Below are 15,285 nucleotides of genomic sequence, written 5' to 3'. Positions count from 1 at the left end.
CTATTACTACCCAATTTACAGATAAGAAAACTGAAGTCCAGATAGGTGAATGCCTTTGCCTTTAGTATACTGTGCCTGTCAGAAGTAGAACTGGGATTTCAATCCAGACAGCCTGCTCTTAATCCACATGCCATATTCTTCTAGACCAGGGGTCCCCAACCTCCGGGCCACAGATTGGCAGCAGTTCATGACCTGTTAGGAACCAGGCCCCACAGCAGGAGGTGAGTGGTGGTCACCTCCTGAGCATCACCGCCTGAGCTCTGCCTCCTGTGCCTCAGTGGTGGCATTAGATCCTCTAGCAGTGTGAACCCTATTGTGAACTGCACATGCAAGGGACCTAGATTGTGCGCTTCTTATGATAATCTAACTAATGCCTGATGATCTAAGGTGGAACAGTTTCATCCCGAAATCACCCCCCACTGTTTCCATGAAACCAGTCCCTGGTGCCAAAAAGCCTGGGGATCGCTGCTTTAGAACAGTGCTGAGATAATTTTCTGAAATGATGGAAATGATGGCTGCTGAGCACTTGAAACGTGTCTAGTCTAATCGAATAAATCTTTCATTTCATTTTTCTTTTGAGATGGGGTCTCTCTCATCCTGTCACCCAGGGTGGAGTGCAGGGCTGTGATCACAGCTCACTGCAGCCTCGACCTCCTGGGCTCAAGCAATCCTCCCACCTCAGCCTCCTGAGTAGCAGGGATCACAGGCATGTGCCACCATGCCCAGTGAATTTTTGTATCTTTTGTAGAAACAGGGTTTTGCCATGTTGCCCAGGCTGGTCTTGAACCCCTGGACTAAGCAATCCACCCGCCTTGGCCTCTCAAAGTGTTGGGGTTACAGGTGTGAGCTACTGCATCCAACATTTATTTAATTTTAACAGTTGAAATTAAAATAGCCGCCTGTGTCTCATGACTACCGCACCAGACAGCACAGCTCTGGAACAGACATTGTTGCTGTGTGAGTTCAGGTAATACCACACCCTCTCTGTTCTCTACCTTCCCTCAATTATAATTTGTAGGCCACAGTTCTTTCCCCTAATGGCAAGGAAAGGGGAGGGTGGGGATTGAGAGACTCAAGGAATCCATGTGTGCTCTGCTACCAGTGGGTTTTCCCAAAGCCACCTCCTGGAGATCCTGAGACATTGGTGGTTCTCTCAAACAACCCACAGGAGGGCACAGTGCTTTCCAGAGCGGCAACTTCCTAGGAACAGAGAGGCTTCCATCTCTGCCTCTTCAATTGGGAAGACACCCAATAGGCAGGGGCTCAAGTGACACGCTCTGGAGCCAATGCTGCCAAATCCCATCTCTGCCACTTACCAGCTATGGGACCTCCTACTGGTCACTGAATCTCTCAGTTTCCTCATCTGTAAAATGGGACAATGACGCTGACCTCAGAGCAGTGTGGAATGTGAAGTCCCCACTTGGCAATGTGCCTGGCATACAGAAGTGCTCAAATGTGTCAAGACTATCCATTTACTGTGTGTATATCATATGGACCATACATGTGTATTTGCAAACATGGCTCACATACTGCACAGCACAGTGGATAACAGCATAAGGTCCTCAGCCAGACTGCCTTGTTCAATGCCAATGCTGCCAAGTATTAGCTGTGTGACTTTTGGCAACTCACTCAACCTCTCTGGGCCTCAAATTCTGTATCTCCAAAATGAGGGAAATATTAACTCCTACCTCACAGGACTGCTGCAAGGATAAAATAAGTTAAAACACGTGGAAGTGTTTAGAACAAGTCCAAGCACCAAGTAAATGCTCTGTAAATGCCAGCTGTTATTATCAACACTGCTGCATTTGAGGACTCCCATAGGACCACACAGAACAGTATAGAGCAGGATTTTTTTTGTTTTATTTTTTGAGACAGGGTCTTGCTCTGTCACCCAGGTTGGAGAGCAGTGGTACAATCATAGGTCTAACTGTAGGCTCAAACTCCTGGGCTCAAGCAATCTTGTGACCTCAGCTGCCCAAGTCGCTGAGACCACAAGCACATACCACCACGTATACCTGTAGTTTATTTTATTTATCTATTTTTTTCTAGAAACAGGGTCTCACTATGTTGCCCAGGCTGGTCTCGAACATCTGGCCTCAAGCGATCCTCTGACTTCAGCCTCCCAAAGTGTGGGATTACAGGTGTGAGCCACCATGCCTGGCCAACAGCAAGGTTTCTCAATCTTGTGACAACCAAAAACATCTCCAGATATTGTCAAACATCCCTGAGGGACAACACTGCCCATAATTGGGAATTACTAGTATGAGCCAATTTCCGCCCTCACTCAGCAGGCAAAAGTCTGCATATGAGACCTCATGCAAGCTCTGTCACCGTGACAAAGCAAACAGGGTCAAGGGGGTCCTCCCAACCCTCAGTGCTTCCAGAGGCCTCTGTTCTCAACTGTCCTCATCTGTAAAATGGGCACACTAGAGCACTCCTCCCGTCTACCACCAAGGCCCATATGAACAAAGCACTCAAACACCCACTCTACAAATATCTGAGTGTCTACCAGCTGACAGCTACCATTCCTCTGGGTTTGGCTTGGTTTGGGGTCCCACAAAACCCTGAGGACTCTAAGGATCCATTTCTATAATTAGACAAAGCCACAACAGGGGCCCAAATCAGGCGGGGTGGGAGACAGTGGCACCAACCTTGTGAAATGCCCAGGGCTCCATAGACGCTCAGCCGGACTTTCGTGTGCTCCTGGGTCCCGTTGATGATGGGGTCATCAGTCCAGAGACTGAACCAATAGTTGGAAGCCAGCGCGGACACGTGGTTACACATGAAAAGGAAGATGCTGAGAAAGGAGATGAAGAGTCCGATGGCCTTCATGTAGTCCCAGTACACAGAAAGCTTGGCCTGGAGACCACAGGAGATAAGGCAGCTTAAAGCACACGCATGCACCCAGCCCCAGCCCCACAAGGTCAGGGGCTTCACCAGCACAGCACCACCCAGCTGCCTGCCTTTGCTCCTAGGTAGAATACCCCTCCCATTTAGCTATTTGACAAAGTCAGCAGTAAACAAAGTCGAGGGCCAGGCGCTGTGGCTCACAACTGTAATCCCAACATTTTGGGAGGCTGAGGCGGGCAGATCAACTGAGGTAGGGAGTTCGAGACCAGCCTGGTCAATATGGCAAAACCCCGCCCTCTACTAAAAATAAAGAGTTAGCCGGGTGTGGTGGTCGGCACCTGTAATCCCAGCTAATTGGAAGGCTGAGGCAGGAGAATTCCTCGAACCCAGGAGGCAGAGTTTGCAGCAGTGAGCCAAGATCGCCCCACTGCACTCCAGCCTGGGCGACAGAGCGAGACTCCGTCTCAAAAAAAAGAGACAAACTCAGGGTCTCTGCCCTCATGCATGGAGCTTCCAGTCGTGTGGTGAGATTGGCTCCCATAAAATCATCCCAGATAAATGCATCATCACAGAGAAGGGCTGTAAACGGCGCACAATTCCACGTGAGTATAAAATAGGACATCCTGACCTAACGCAGTCCAGAGAGGTATTGGGGGAGGTTTTCTTCCAGGAAGTGACATTAAAGAGTTAAACCAAGGCTGGGCGCAGTGGCTCACGCCTGTGATCCCAGCACTTTGGTAGGCCAAGGCGGGTGGATTACCCGAGGTCAGGAGTTCGAGACCAGCCTGACCAACATGGCAAAACCCCTTCTCTACTAAAATACAAAAATTAGCTGGGGATGGTGGTAGGCACATGTAATCTCAGCTACTCGGGAGGCTGAGGCAAGAGAATCTCTTGAACCCAGGAGGCGGAGGTTACAGTGAGCCGAGAATGCGCCACTGCACTCCTGCCTGGGCGACAGAGTGAGATTGTCACTAAAAAATGAAAAAAAAAAAAAAGAGCGCTGGGCATCCTGGCTCACGCCTGTAATCCCAGCACTTTGAGGGGCTGCGGCCAGTGGATCACCTGAGGTCAGGAATCTGAGACCAGCCTGGCCAACATGATGAAACCTCATCTCTACAAAAAACACAAAAATCAGTCGGGCGTGAGGGCATGTGCCTGTAGACTGAGGCACAAGAGTCGCTTGAAGCCAGGAGGCGGAGGTTGCACTGAGCCAAAATTACGCCACTGCACACCAACCTGGGTGACAGAGGGAGACACTGCCTCCAGGAGAAAAAAAAAAAAAAAGGAGTTAAACCAGCTGAAAATGGAAAAAAGGTGGCAGAACCAGCATGTGCAAAGGCCCTGAGGTAGGAGGAAACACAGTGCATCTAGGGAACTGAGAGAAGGCACTGGTGGCTGGAGCCAGGAGATCATGGCACAGCAAGGAACAAGAGGCTGGAAAAACCAGTCGCAGTCAGACCACACATGGCCTGGGAGACTCGGGTCAGGATTCCAACTTTTATGCCAAGACTGACAGAAAGCAGAAGCCACCAATGAGTTTTAAGCAATGTGTGACATGTTGCCTGGCAACCAAGGCCAAATGTCACCTCCAAGCCACAACTGGGCCAGCCTCCCCCAACTCTTTTCACTCTGAGCACAGAATACCATCTCACCCATCTCCCCAGGGCCCAGTTCGCTCCAGGAGGTGAAGGTTGGAGTTTCTTTCCCTCCTATATTCCCTGTGGAGCCCAGCATGGGGCTGAACAAATGTGTCTAGCCACCTGACATGAGAGACAGGGCAATCTGCTTTAGGCCAGCCCCCATCTAAACCAACTGGGCTTGGTTTCAAGAAATTCCAGGGATCTTTACCCCTGTCTGTGCTCATTGTCATTTCAAGCTTTTCATGCTGAATTTTGGGTCATAAAAATCATCTGGACTGGGTGCGGTGGCTCACACCTATAATGCCAGCACTTTAGGAGGCCAAGGCAGGAAAATCACGTGAGCCCAGGAGTTCGAGACCAGCCTGGGAAACACAGTAAGACCCCGTCTCTACAAAAAATTTTTAAATTAGCTAAGAAGCTGAGCTAGGAGGATCTTTTGATCCCAGAAGCTTAAGGCTGCAGTGAGCGTTGGTCACACCACTGCACTCCAGCCTGAGCGACACAGTGAGGCCCTGCCCCTCACCTGAAAAAAAAAAAAAAATAATCTGACCCTACGGTCTAGCTGAAAGGTAACAGGTGAAAGATAACAGGTCTGATGTGTAACTGATTGCTTCCTTTTGAGTTTTCAAGCCTCCATTCTGGAAAATGAAATATGTGGGTGAGGAGACAGGTCATAATTAAGAATGTGTTTATTTCACCACTTGGCTTTGTCATGCAGCCAAGCTGCCTGCCATCCCTGAAATTAGCCTGCAGCGTTCAGGAACTTCTTTGTCATGAGTAGTGGAAGGTGGTGGGCTCAGGGGTCAGAAATGACAAGTGTGTGGCCAGGTGTGGTGGCTCACATCTGTAATCCCAGTACTTTGGGAGGTGGGCCAGTCACTTGAGCCCAAGAGTTCAAGACCAGCCTGGGCAACAGGGTGAAACCTCATCTCTACTAAAAAATAAAAAAAATTAGTCAAGTGTGGTGGTGCACACATGTAGTCCCAGCTACTTGGAAGGCTGAGGTAAGAGAATCACTTGAATCTGGGAGGTGGAGGCTGCAGTTAGCCATGATTGTGCCACTGCATTCCATCCTGGGTGACAGAGTCAGACCTCATCTCAGAAAAAAAAGAAAAGAAAACGCATAAAAAAAAAAAAAAGGCCGGGTGCAGTGGCTCATGCCTGTAATCCCAGCACCAGCACTTTGGGAGGCTGAGGCAGGTGGATCACAAGGTCAGGAGTTTGAGACCAGCCTGGCCAACATAGTGAAACCCCATCTCTACCAAAAATACAAAAATTAGCTGGGCATGGTGGCGCAGGCCTGTAGTCCCAGCTACTCTGGAGGCTGAGGCAGGACAATCGCTTGAACCCGGGAGGTGGAGGTTGAGGTTGTGGTGAGCTCAGATTGCGCCACGGCACTACAGCTTGGGCAACACAGCAGGACTTCATCTCAAAAACAAAACAAAACAAAACAAAACAAAACAAAAACAAATGATGAGCGTGTTGTGCCTGGCTCCACTCTTGTCCACTCTTGGTCCAACTTTGACAAGTTACAAGCCCCCTGGCTTTAGTGTTCCTTGAATATAAAATTGGAGTTAAACGAGGATTAAATGGGCCTGGCATCTCTGGCCCTTCCTTTCCATTTCCTGTGATTTGGGGTAACTTCTCTGGCTTCCTGGAGGGTCACTAAGGGTAAGGTGAGAGGACACCAGAGTCACCTCTGCCCCTTGTTACGATCCTGACTGTGATGACAAGTTAAGGGAGAAGCCAGGAACAGACAGTTCTGGGAAGCTCTGGACACATCCGGGCGGATCTAAGAGAAAGTGCCCCAGCCTCACTCCCCCACTACCACCTTTCATGGTTTTTTTTTTTTGTTTTTCTTTATCTGCATGCTTATTTTTTACCTACTTTAAAAATTCCATTCCCTATTTTTTTTTTAAAAAAAACATAACCACATTTATTTTTAAAAATAAACTTTGGATCACCACCATAAATGGAGAATTATTAACACTTGCCCAAAATAGACAATCTTTAAAAACAATAAAACAGGAGCTCAAAACCCGGTCTCCTTCTTAAAAGAGAGGCTAGCGGTTGTTAGGTACTGAAGGCCGGGTAGGACCCAACTGGGACTTTCTCAGGGACGTAATCATTAGGACCAAATCAGAAATGAAAAACAGGCAGGGCGCGGTGCTCACACCTGTAACCCCAGCACTTTGGGAGGCCGAGGTGGGTGGATCACCTGAGGTCAGGAGTTCAAGACCAGCCTGGCCAACATGGTGAAACCCTGTCTCTACAAAAAATACAAAAATTAGCTGGGCGAGGTAGCGAGTTTCTGTAATCCCAGCTACTTAGGAGGCTGAGGCAGGAAAACTGCTTGAACCCAGGAGGCAGAGGTTGTAGTGAGCCGAGATCGCACCACTGCACTCCAGCCTTGGCGACAGAGTGAGACTGTCTCAAAAAAATAAAAATAAAAAAAAGAAATGAAACAAACATTCATCTGTCATTTAATGTGTCTGTGCACAACCAGACACCATCTCATGCACAACTGAACCCCACATTGCAGGAAGCCCTGATTTAAAGCATCCAGCTCGCCTCTCGCGAATGAGACCCCGAGTTGCTCAAGCAGTCAATAGAGCAGAGACTGTAAGTACTAACCCTGGAGTCTGCCAGGGTTCAAATCCCAGTTCTGTCGTTGACCAGCAGTGACCTTGGGTAAGTCACTTAGCCTCTCTGGCCTCAGTTTCTGGTGCTGTAAATAGTACCTTCAGAGGTGTGTTGTGATGGACAGGTGAGTTAACATAGACAAGACACTTTGCACAGTGCCCAGTGCACAGTGGGCGCTCTATAAAATCCAGCCACTATCATCATTTAAGGAGTGAATCTCACCTGCCCCGTCTGCACCTTGTCAGCCTCCATCAGCTTCCAGGTCTCCTCCTTCTTGGCCCCAGCTTTCTGCAGTTCTGCGGTGCTGTTGTGGTACCTGCTGATGTCCCCGCTATAGGAGGAGGAGCTGCTGAGCTGTATGGAGAAGCAAAGTACAAGGGTTTCAACTGCATGGATGCCTTAGGCAGGGTCGGAGGGCTCCCTGCTGGGACTGCTATTGTGAGTCTGAACCATGGCATAAGTGATGGAGTGTTTCCACATACACACATGTAAACATATATGTGAATATGTGCACATATGCACCCCACCCCACCATGTCATTCCCCAGGGTTATAGATCAATTAGAGTTGATCTAAAAAAAAAAAGCCAATAAAAAATAAAACAGAGCGCATCGTAGATCATTTTTCAAACATGAAAAAGATTCAAAATGTAACACATGATGAAAAGCATAGGGCAAAGTACCCAGCTAGTTCGATTTTCTTGTTTTACAAGTGTGGTGGGTGTTGGGGTGGGATCTTGCCCTGACTGCTCCTTCATGCAAGCACGTTACTCAGAAAGCATTATTTGGCCAGGTGCAGTGGCTCACACCTGTAATCCCAGCACTTTGGGAGGCCGAGGCAGGCGGATCACTTGATGCCAGGAGTTCAAGGCTAGCCTGGCCAACATGGTGAAACCCCGTCTCTACTAAAAATACAAAAATTAGCGAGGCATGGTACCGTGTGCCTGCAGTCCCAACTACTGGGAGGTTGAGGCAGGAGAATCACTTGAATCCCAGAGGCAGAAGTTGCAGTGAGCTGTGATTGCACCAATGCACTCCAGCCTCAGCGACAGAGTAAGACCCTGTCTCAAAAAAAAAAAAAAAGCACTTTTTGCACATCAGTGGTCATCAGCTTTATGCAGACCCCCAGAGATTATCACAGATTGCACTGCTCACAGTTTTGTGTTCAGTGGCTGACATTGCCCCACTGCACACTGCACTCCAGCCTGGGCGACAGAGGGAGACTCATGTCAAAAAAAATAAAAAAGAAAGAAAAGAAATTATGGAGGCCATGCAAAACACAGCTGTGGCTCACTGCCGTGGAAACTTCTGTACTTTCCTCTACTTACTTATCTCCTGCACAAGATTACAAGCTAAATGAGGTCAGGAGCCCCATGTGAGTCATCCCTGTCATCCCTGCACCCCCAGAACTGTGTCCCCTGAAAACACTTCCTGAAGGCCGAATAAACCTCCACCACCTCCCCTCTTTGAACTAGGGCCTGGGGGTGGGTAACCTTTCCTTACCCATGAGATCTGTGCAAAGGTCTTTAGTTAAGGTCTAGTGAGGTGGAAGTGGCTCTTAAATCCGAAAGCAAGAGTGAGTTTTCAGGGAGTGGCAGAGGGAAGAATGAGAACCAACTCTGGACGGAATCTAGAATTCAGATGGGGAGCTAGGGCTTCCTGCTTCATGACCTAGGACTTCACAAATCCACACACCTTGACAGAAAATCTTACATCCTTCTACACTCATGCACTGTCTGGAGTCTCCCACTAGTATTTAGGCTGTGTAAGATTGAGAGGTGACAGTGTGCTGACAGCCCTCGCAGCCCTCGCTTGCTCTCGGCACCTCCTCAGCCTTGGCACCCACTCTGGCCATGCTTGAGGAGTCATTCAGCCCACCGCTGCACTGTGGGAGCCCCTTTCTGGGCTGGCAAAGGCCAGAGCCGGCTCCCTCAGCTTGTGGGGAGGTGTGGAGGGAGAGGCATGGGCGGGAACTGGGGCTGTGCACAGCCATTGCAGGCCAGCACTAGTTCCGGATGGAAGTGGGCTTGGCGGGCCCTGCACTCAGAGCAGCCAGCCAGCCCTGCCAGCCCCGGGCAGTGAGGGGCTTAGCACCTGGGCCAGCAGCTGCTGAGCTCGATTTCTCCCGGGCCTTAGCTGCCTCCCCACAGGGCAGGGCTTGGGACCTGCAGCCCGCCATGCCTAAGCCTCCCCCAATTCCGGACACAAGATGATAACAATGGCAAAAGCGACATCTGCCACGTGTTTGTCTGTTCCAGGCACAGTGCTAGGCCACATTATCTTTGCTTTCTCCTGACCCCATAGCAACTGCAGGTCCACGATCCTTTCTCAAATCTCCGTGGTCAGGTACGTTTAGGCTCTGACTTTGTCAATTTTCATTGTTGTTTTGCTGTTTTCTGTTGTTGTTTGTTTTGTTTTGTTTTTGTTTTTTGCAATGGAGTCTTGCTGTGTCACCCAGGCTGGAGTGCCATGGCACAATCTCAGCTCACTGCAACCTCCACCTCCTGGGTTCAAGTGATTCTCGTGCCTCAGCCTCCTGAGTAGCTGGGACTACAGGCGCCTGCCACCATGCCTGGGTAATTTTTGTATCTTTAGTAGAGACAGGGTTTCATCATGTTGGCCAGGCTGGTTTTCAACTCCTGTCCTCAGGTGATCCACCCGCCTCAGCCTCCCAAAGTGCTGGGATTATAGGCGTGAGCCACCATGCCTGGCCGACTTAGCCAGTTTTTTAAAAGCTAGTATGGTTAATATACTGCATATGCTATAAATCCCCAGGGATCTAAGGAAGCCCTCTATAATCAAACACAAGCATACTTCCTTTTTTGTACAGATGGGGTCTTGCTGTGTTGCCAAGTGTGGTCTCAAACTCCTGGCCTCAAGCGATCCTCCTGCCTCAACCTCCCAAAGTGCTGAGATTACAAGCACGAGCCACCACACCTGGCCTTGAGACAGTTTTAAATCGAATGCTTCTTCACAAAGCCTGAACCTTACAGGCCCCGCCAAGAGACCTGAGCAAAGACCCACACCATGTAGGGAATGCAAGTGTCAGAAGCATGGACAGATGCTTAAATCATGAGGCCTGTGTGAGTTGTGCCACCTGGCAAGAAGAGTGGCACATTCCTTCTTTGGGCTTCTGTACTCTGAAAAGCAAGGTCCTTGGAGGATTTGGGAGGGAAGGTAGAAAGCCCAGGTCTTCCAGGACCCCAGGGGGCTGAGGCCTTTTTTTGTCCCTCCTCTTGTCCTCCCACTGGCAAGGCAGGGTCCTCGGGTTGGGGCCTCCCTCCCCGCCCTTACCTCTGCAGTTGCTTCCCTGCACTGTCGGTCACCAGCACACCATTCTCCATTTGCTTTGCTCCTTCCCCGGACCGCTGATGCCCGTGACCCCTGGCAGAAGAGAGACAAAGGGGGCAAGTGGGGTTACATGAGCCAGATGCTAAAACCAAGGGCAACAAAAACCGGCCACTTCAGGGAGGAAACCGCAGAGCACCTGGCCACCAGGATGATCAGAAAGTAGGAGACCTGCTCTGCAGAGGCCATGAACAGGCTGTCTGGTTGTGGGGCGGGTGGTATCTGGAGCTCAGTCCCTTGGGGTAGGGACAGTGCTTTGCAACAGTGCAGAGGGCTCCATCCACTGAGGGCACTGGGCCTGAGCCAGCATCCTGCGCCAGCAGCAATGGGTAAAACCCAGCTCAGAAAACAATAGCTCTGCTGTGTTAAGCTCACGTCCTAGGACCAGGACGCAAGGAACCGCATGAGGGAAAGGGCGTAGACCCGTGATTCCCAAGCATTGAAAGAAGAGGTGATGTTCAAACTAGATAACTAATTTGACAAGGACATCAGCCAACAGGCAGAGGCCCAGAGACCCCTGTAGTGCCAGGAGTTAACCCTTCAGTTCCTAGACCACAGAGAGGTCCCAAGAGTTCAGGGTAAAAGGTACCTGGGGCAGTGGCTGTTTCCACAGTAATAAAGTATTTCAACATTTGAACAACTGGGGAACCGAGTTCTGCCAACAACCAGGTGAGCTTCAAAGTGGACCCTTCCCTGATTGAGTCTTCAGATGATACCCCAGCCCTGGCAGATGCCTTGGTTGCAGACTTAGGAAGGACCCTGTTAAGGACATCAAGGGACATAGCAGCTGGATATCTGCCCTGATCCCAGGAAGAATCCACCCAGCATCAACAATAATCACCGGAACATCAACAATGACAATGACAGCCAACATTCATCAAGTGCACTCGGGCACCGTGTGTTGTGTCAAAACAGATCATATCTCTTTCCCGGTTCACAATAACTCAGTGATGATGATGACTACTGCCCCCATTCTGCACTGACTGCCTCATTCTTTGGTGCCAGGAGAGAAAGCAGCACAACGTAAGGCACCAAAAGGCTGACCCCAGGAAAGGTGGGAGAGGATCCAGGACAGAAAATACAAAAGTGATAAATATGCAGCCAGCAGCACAATCAGGGTGACCCTGGGAACATGCGCGGATGACACGAATAAAAGCAGAGCTCAAAAATGCAAGATCTTGCAGAAATAGCCACAGGGAGACACAGACACACCTGGAAGGGAAAAGGGGGCTGCAGATCATTCCTGGACTCAGGGAGGCACTCCATGCCAGGGATTCTCAGTCTTGGGTGTAAATGAGTCACAGGGGGCTGTATAAATGAGCAGGTGGCAGTCGGGCACGGTGGCTCATGTCTGTAATCCCCAGCACTTTCGAGGCCGAGGTGGGCAGGTCGCCTGAGGCCAGGAGTTCGAGACCAGCCTGGCCAACATGGAAAAACCCCATCTCCATTCTAAAGATACAAAAATTAGCTGGGTGTAGTGGTGCGTGCCTGTAATCCCAGCTACTCGGGAGGCTGAGGCCCTAGAATCGCTTGAACCCGGGAGGCGGAGGTTGCAGTGAGCTGAGATCGTGCTACTACACTCCAGCCTGGGTGACAGAGCGAGACTCTGTCTCAAAAAAAAAATAAAAAATAAAAATGAAAATAAAAAAATCTAAAAAACACGAATAAAAGAAAAAAACCAAAAAATTAAAATTAAAAAATGAGCAGGTGCCCTCGTGTCCAGCCCAGCCCCTGCTGTGACTCTCAATTAGAGCACGCTCCGGTAACTGCGATGTGTGGGACGTGTTCTCTCACTTCCTGGCTGTGCGCCTTGGGGAAATGATAAACCTCTCTGAGCCTCATCTTCCACATCTGCAAAACAGGAATAGCAGCAGACCCAACCTTCATTCACAAGAGGGTGAAACGAGATCGCACGTAGTGCCTGGCACAGCGACCGTTCAGTGATGGCAACTCCTGTGTTGCTTATTACTAAATACATTTTTAAATACGTTCTACAGAGAATTCTAGGCACAGCCAGGGACTGAGAACCTCTGCTTTAAACATTCCCTTTAATGTCAGCATCTGTTTTGTCTAAAGTAACACAACACTAAATTAAAAAACAAACAAATAAAACACAAATAGCCACATCACCCAGGAAGGAAGAGTGATACTAAGCAGGATTTCCCATGCAGCCAGTCCTCACACACATGCGTGACACCGAGAACCAGCCATGCCCTTAACCATCTTTCTCTGTGCAGGGATGAATATGTTCCAGAACACTCCCAGGGACCTCCATCTGGAGGCTGCATGCCGCAGAGAGCCCCCCCTCTCCTACCAGCAGCCTCAGGCCGCCCTCCTATAAGCCTCAGCCTTCACTTCTCCTGTCCCTCATTGAGTGCAGCCACCGTGGTCAGCTGGGAGCTTCTGCAGGCATGCAGTGCTCGCTAAGGCTGCCTCACCCTCTCAACCCACCAATCAGCCCACAGGTTGAACTGGGCAGCTGGAAAATTCCACTCTGCATGGAGGAGGACCAAGCGCCTAAGAGGAGGAATCCGAACATCGGTTAGTCCACCATCCTGTCAGCCTTTTTTTTTTTTTTCTTCTTGTCTTGAGACAAGGTCTTCTCTATCACCCAGGCTGGAGTGCAGTGATGCAATCTTGGCTCACTGCAACCTCTGCCTCTTGGGTTCAATCGATCCTCCCACTTCAGCCTCCCAGGAAGCTGGGATTACAGGCATGCACCACTGCGCCTGGCTAATTCTTTTGTATTTCTAGTAGAGATGGGGTTTCACCACGTTGGCCAGGCTGGTCTCAAACCCCTGACCTCAGGTGATCCACCCACCTTGGCCTCCCAGAATACTGGGGTTACAGGTGTGAGCCACTGTGCCTGGCCCCCTGTTGGCTTTTTGAAGGGATCAGCTCTCCCTCTTCCTACAACCTTGGTGGGCCTGTCAATCAGGGTGCCTCAGATTCCCCCAGCCAAGGTGGGCACTATCTGAGGTCACCCCATAAAAGCCCCTCTCCCAGGATTTGAACCCTCGTCAGTGGTCTACAAGGACCAAAGACAGTTCAAGTTCACCTGTCCTAAAAGAGTCTAGTCTCCCAGAGTTCCCATTTCCTGAGTCCTACTTGCTCGGTTCTGCCTTTGATTCATGAGTTACCTGGTATCCTTCCAGGAAACACCCTCTGTTTAAGGTGGCAAGATTCAGCTTCTGCTGCTTACAAAAAAGCCCTTGGCTGGGACCCTAAGCCACACACTGCAGAAGGCAGGATGGACGGGTCCAGTCTGTCCACTGGAATTTCACTAAGCGACATCCCTCTTCAGGGTCCCCACCACCACCTGCTGTAGTTCCCCAACAGGCGCTGATCACCCTGCATTGTCTGGGCCCATGTGTGTCTTGACTGTGCCCCAAGATGCATGGGTGGCAGCTCATAATCAAACTGTTGCCATTTATTGTCCATCCACTGTGTGCCAGGCACTTCATAAGCATAGTCCCCTCGGGGCATGCTGGTCACGGTAATGTGACGCATGAAACAGTAAAGCTTACCCAAGGTCATCAGTGACAATAAAGGGATCTGGGGACTCAGGCTGTATCCCCCAGTGCCACCTCAATGCCAGACACACAGTAGGTATCCAGTAAATGTGTGCTAAATGAACCAATGAACAACCGGAGGGGTGAACACACAGACATCTGAGGGCACCTCCCCAGACATGCAGTGACAGTCTCGGCCCGTCTCTGGCCTCATTCTATGAGCTGAGCCAACTCCAACCCGGGCAGTACTGACCTGCTTCCTCCTCGTCCATCACTTTGATGCCTGGGAATTCAGAAGACCCAAGATATTGTTAAGAAGCAAAGCAAAACTCCTGACCTAAGCCTCTATCTAAATAAAGGAGTGAAGCAACTGTCTTTTCTAAAGGGGGAGGGGCAAGAATGGCTGAAGGGTCTGCTCCATTTGTGCCTCAGTTTCCCCATCCCACACGTGCTGGGTGGATCTGGGACAAGCACACTGCCCAAGACCAACCCCTTTCTCCAAAGTCATAACTGTGTTGGGTTTTTGTTTGTTTGTTTGTGACAAAGTTTCACTTTAGCCCAGGCTGGAGAGAAGTGGCATGATCTTAGCTCACTGCAACCTCCGCCACCCAGGTTCAAGCGATTCTCCAGCCTCAGCCTACCAAATAGCTGGGATTACAGGTGCCCGCCACCACACGTGGCTAATTTTTGTATTTTTAGTAGAGAAGGGGTTTTCCATGTTGGCCAGGCTGGTCTCAAACTCCTGACCTCAGGTGATACACCTGCCTTGGCCTCCCAAAGTGCTAGGATTACAGGCGTGAGCCACTATGCCTGGCCAAAGTCGTAACTGTGTTTAACCATAAATAGAGCTAAACAAATAACGCAGACCAACCTTCAGTCTTCAGGCTTGTTTTTACGCAGGAGAGGAAAAGAAATAAAGTGTTACAGTAGGCAGGCCAGGCATGACACTGGGAGGTGGCATGGGCATCAGCTCCAGCCCCTTTGAGGACAGACATTGCTCCTAAGATGGGCTGGCCCCACTCAGAGCCAGATGCACATGTACCCAAGAAGAGAAGAGAAGGTGACTTAGCCCAGATATCACCCTGGACCCTCCCAGGCTGGGATGGGGGCTCCTTCTCTGGGATTTCCCAGGCCCTCAAGCACCCCTCCATCACTGCATTTAGCACTGTGATACCCTTAATTGTTTGGTGTTTGTCTCTCCCATCAGACTGTGAGCTCTCAAGGGCGTGAAGTGGGTCTTATCCATCACTGTATTACCAGCACCTGGCACAGCAGGTGGCCAAGTGCAGTT

General features: G+C 50.1%; 1 protein-coding gene across 1 annotated transcript in view; it reads right to left on the bottom strand.

Moving 5' to 3' along the window:
* Nucleotides 1-14,529, bottom strand: part of LOC129467822 (multidrug resistance-associated protein 1-like) — a 37,279-nt gene extending 22,750 nt beyond the window's left edge. Inside the window, 5 exon segments of the mRNA XM_063622665.1 lie at nucleotides 2,652-2,859; nucleotides 7,359-7,494; nucleotides 10,429-10,486; nucleotides 10,489-10,518; nucleotides 14,248-14,529. Of these exon segments, the coding sequence (XP_063478735.1) occupies nucleotides 2,652-2,859; nucleotides 7,359-7,494; nucleotides 10,429-10,486; nucleotides 10,489-10,518; nucleotides 14,248-14,266 (451 nt within the window). The 5' untranslated portion in view covers nucleotides 14,267-14,529.
* Nucleotides 14,530-15,285: the final 756 nt, after the last annotated feature.

This window comes from Symphalangus syndactylus, chromosome 18 (assembly GCF_028878055.3).
Source record: "Symphalangus syndactylus isolate Jambi chromosome 18, NHGRI_mSymSyn1-v2.1_pri, whole genome shotgun sequence".
NCBI lineage: Eukaryota > Metazoa > Chordata > Mammalia > Primates > Hylobatidae > Symphalangus > Symphalangus syndactylus.
The sequence above is the reverse complement of the archived record's forward strand: the minus strand, read 5'-3'. Positions and strand labels throughout refer to the sequence as shown.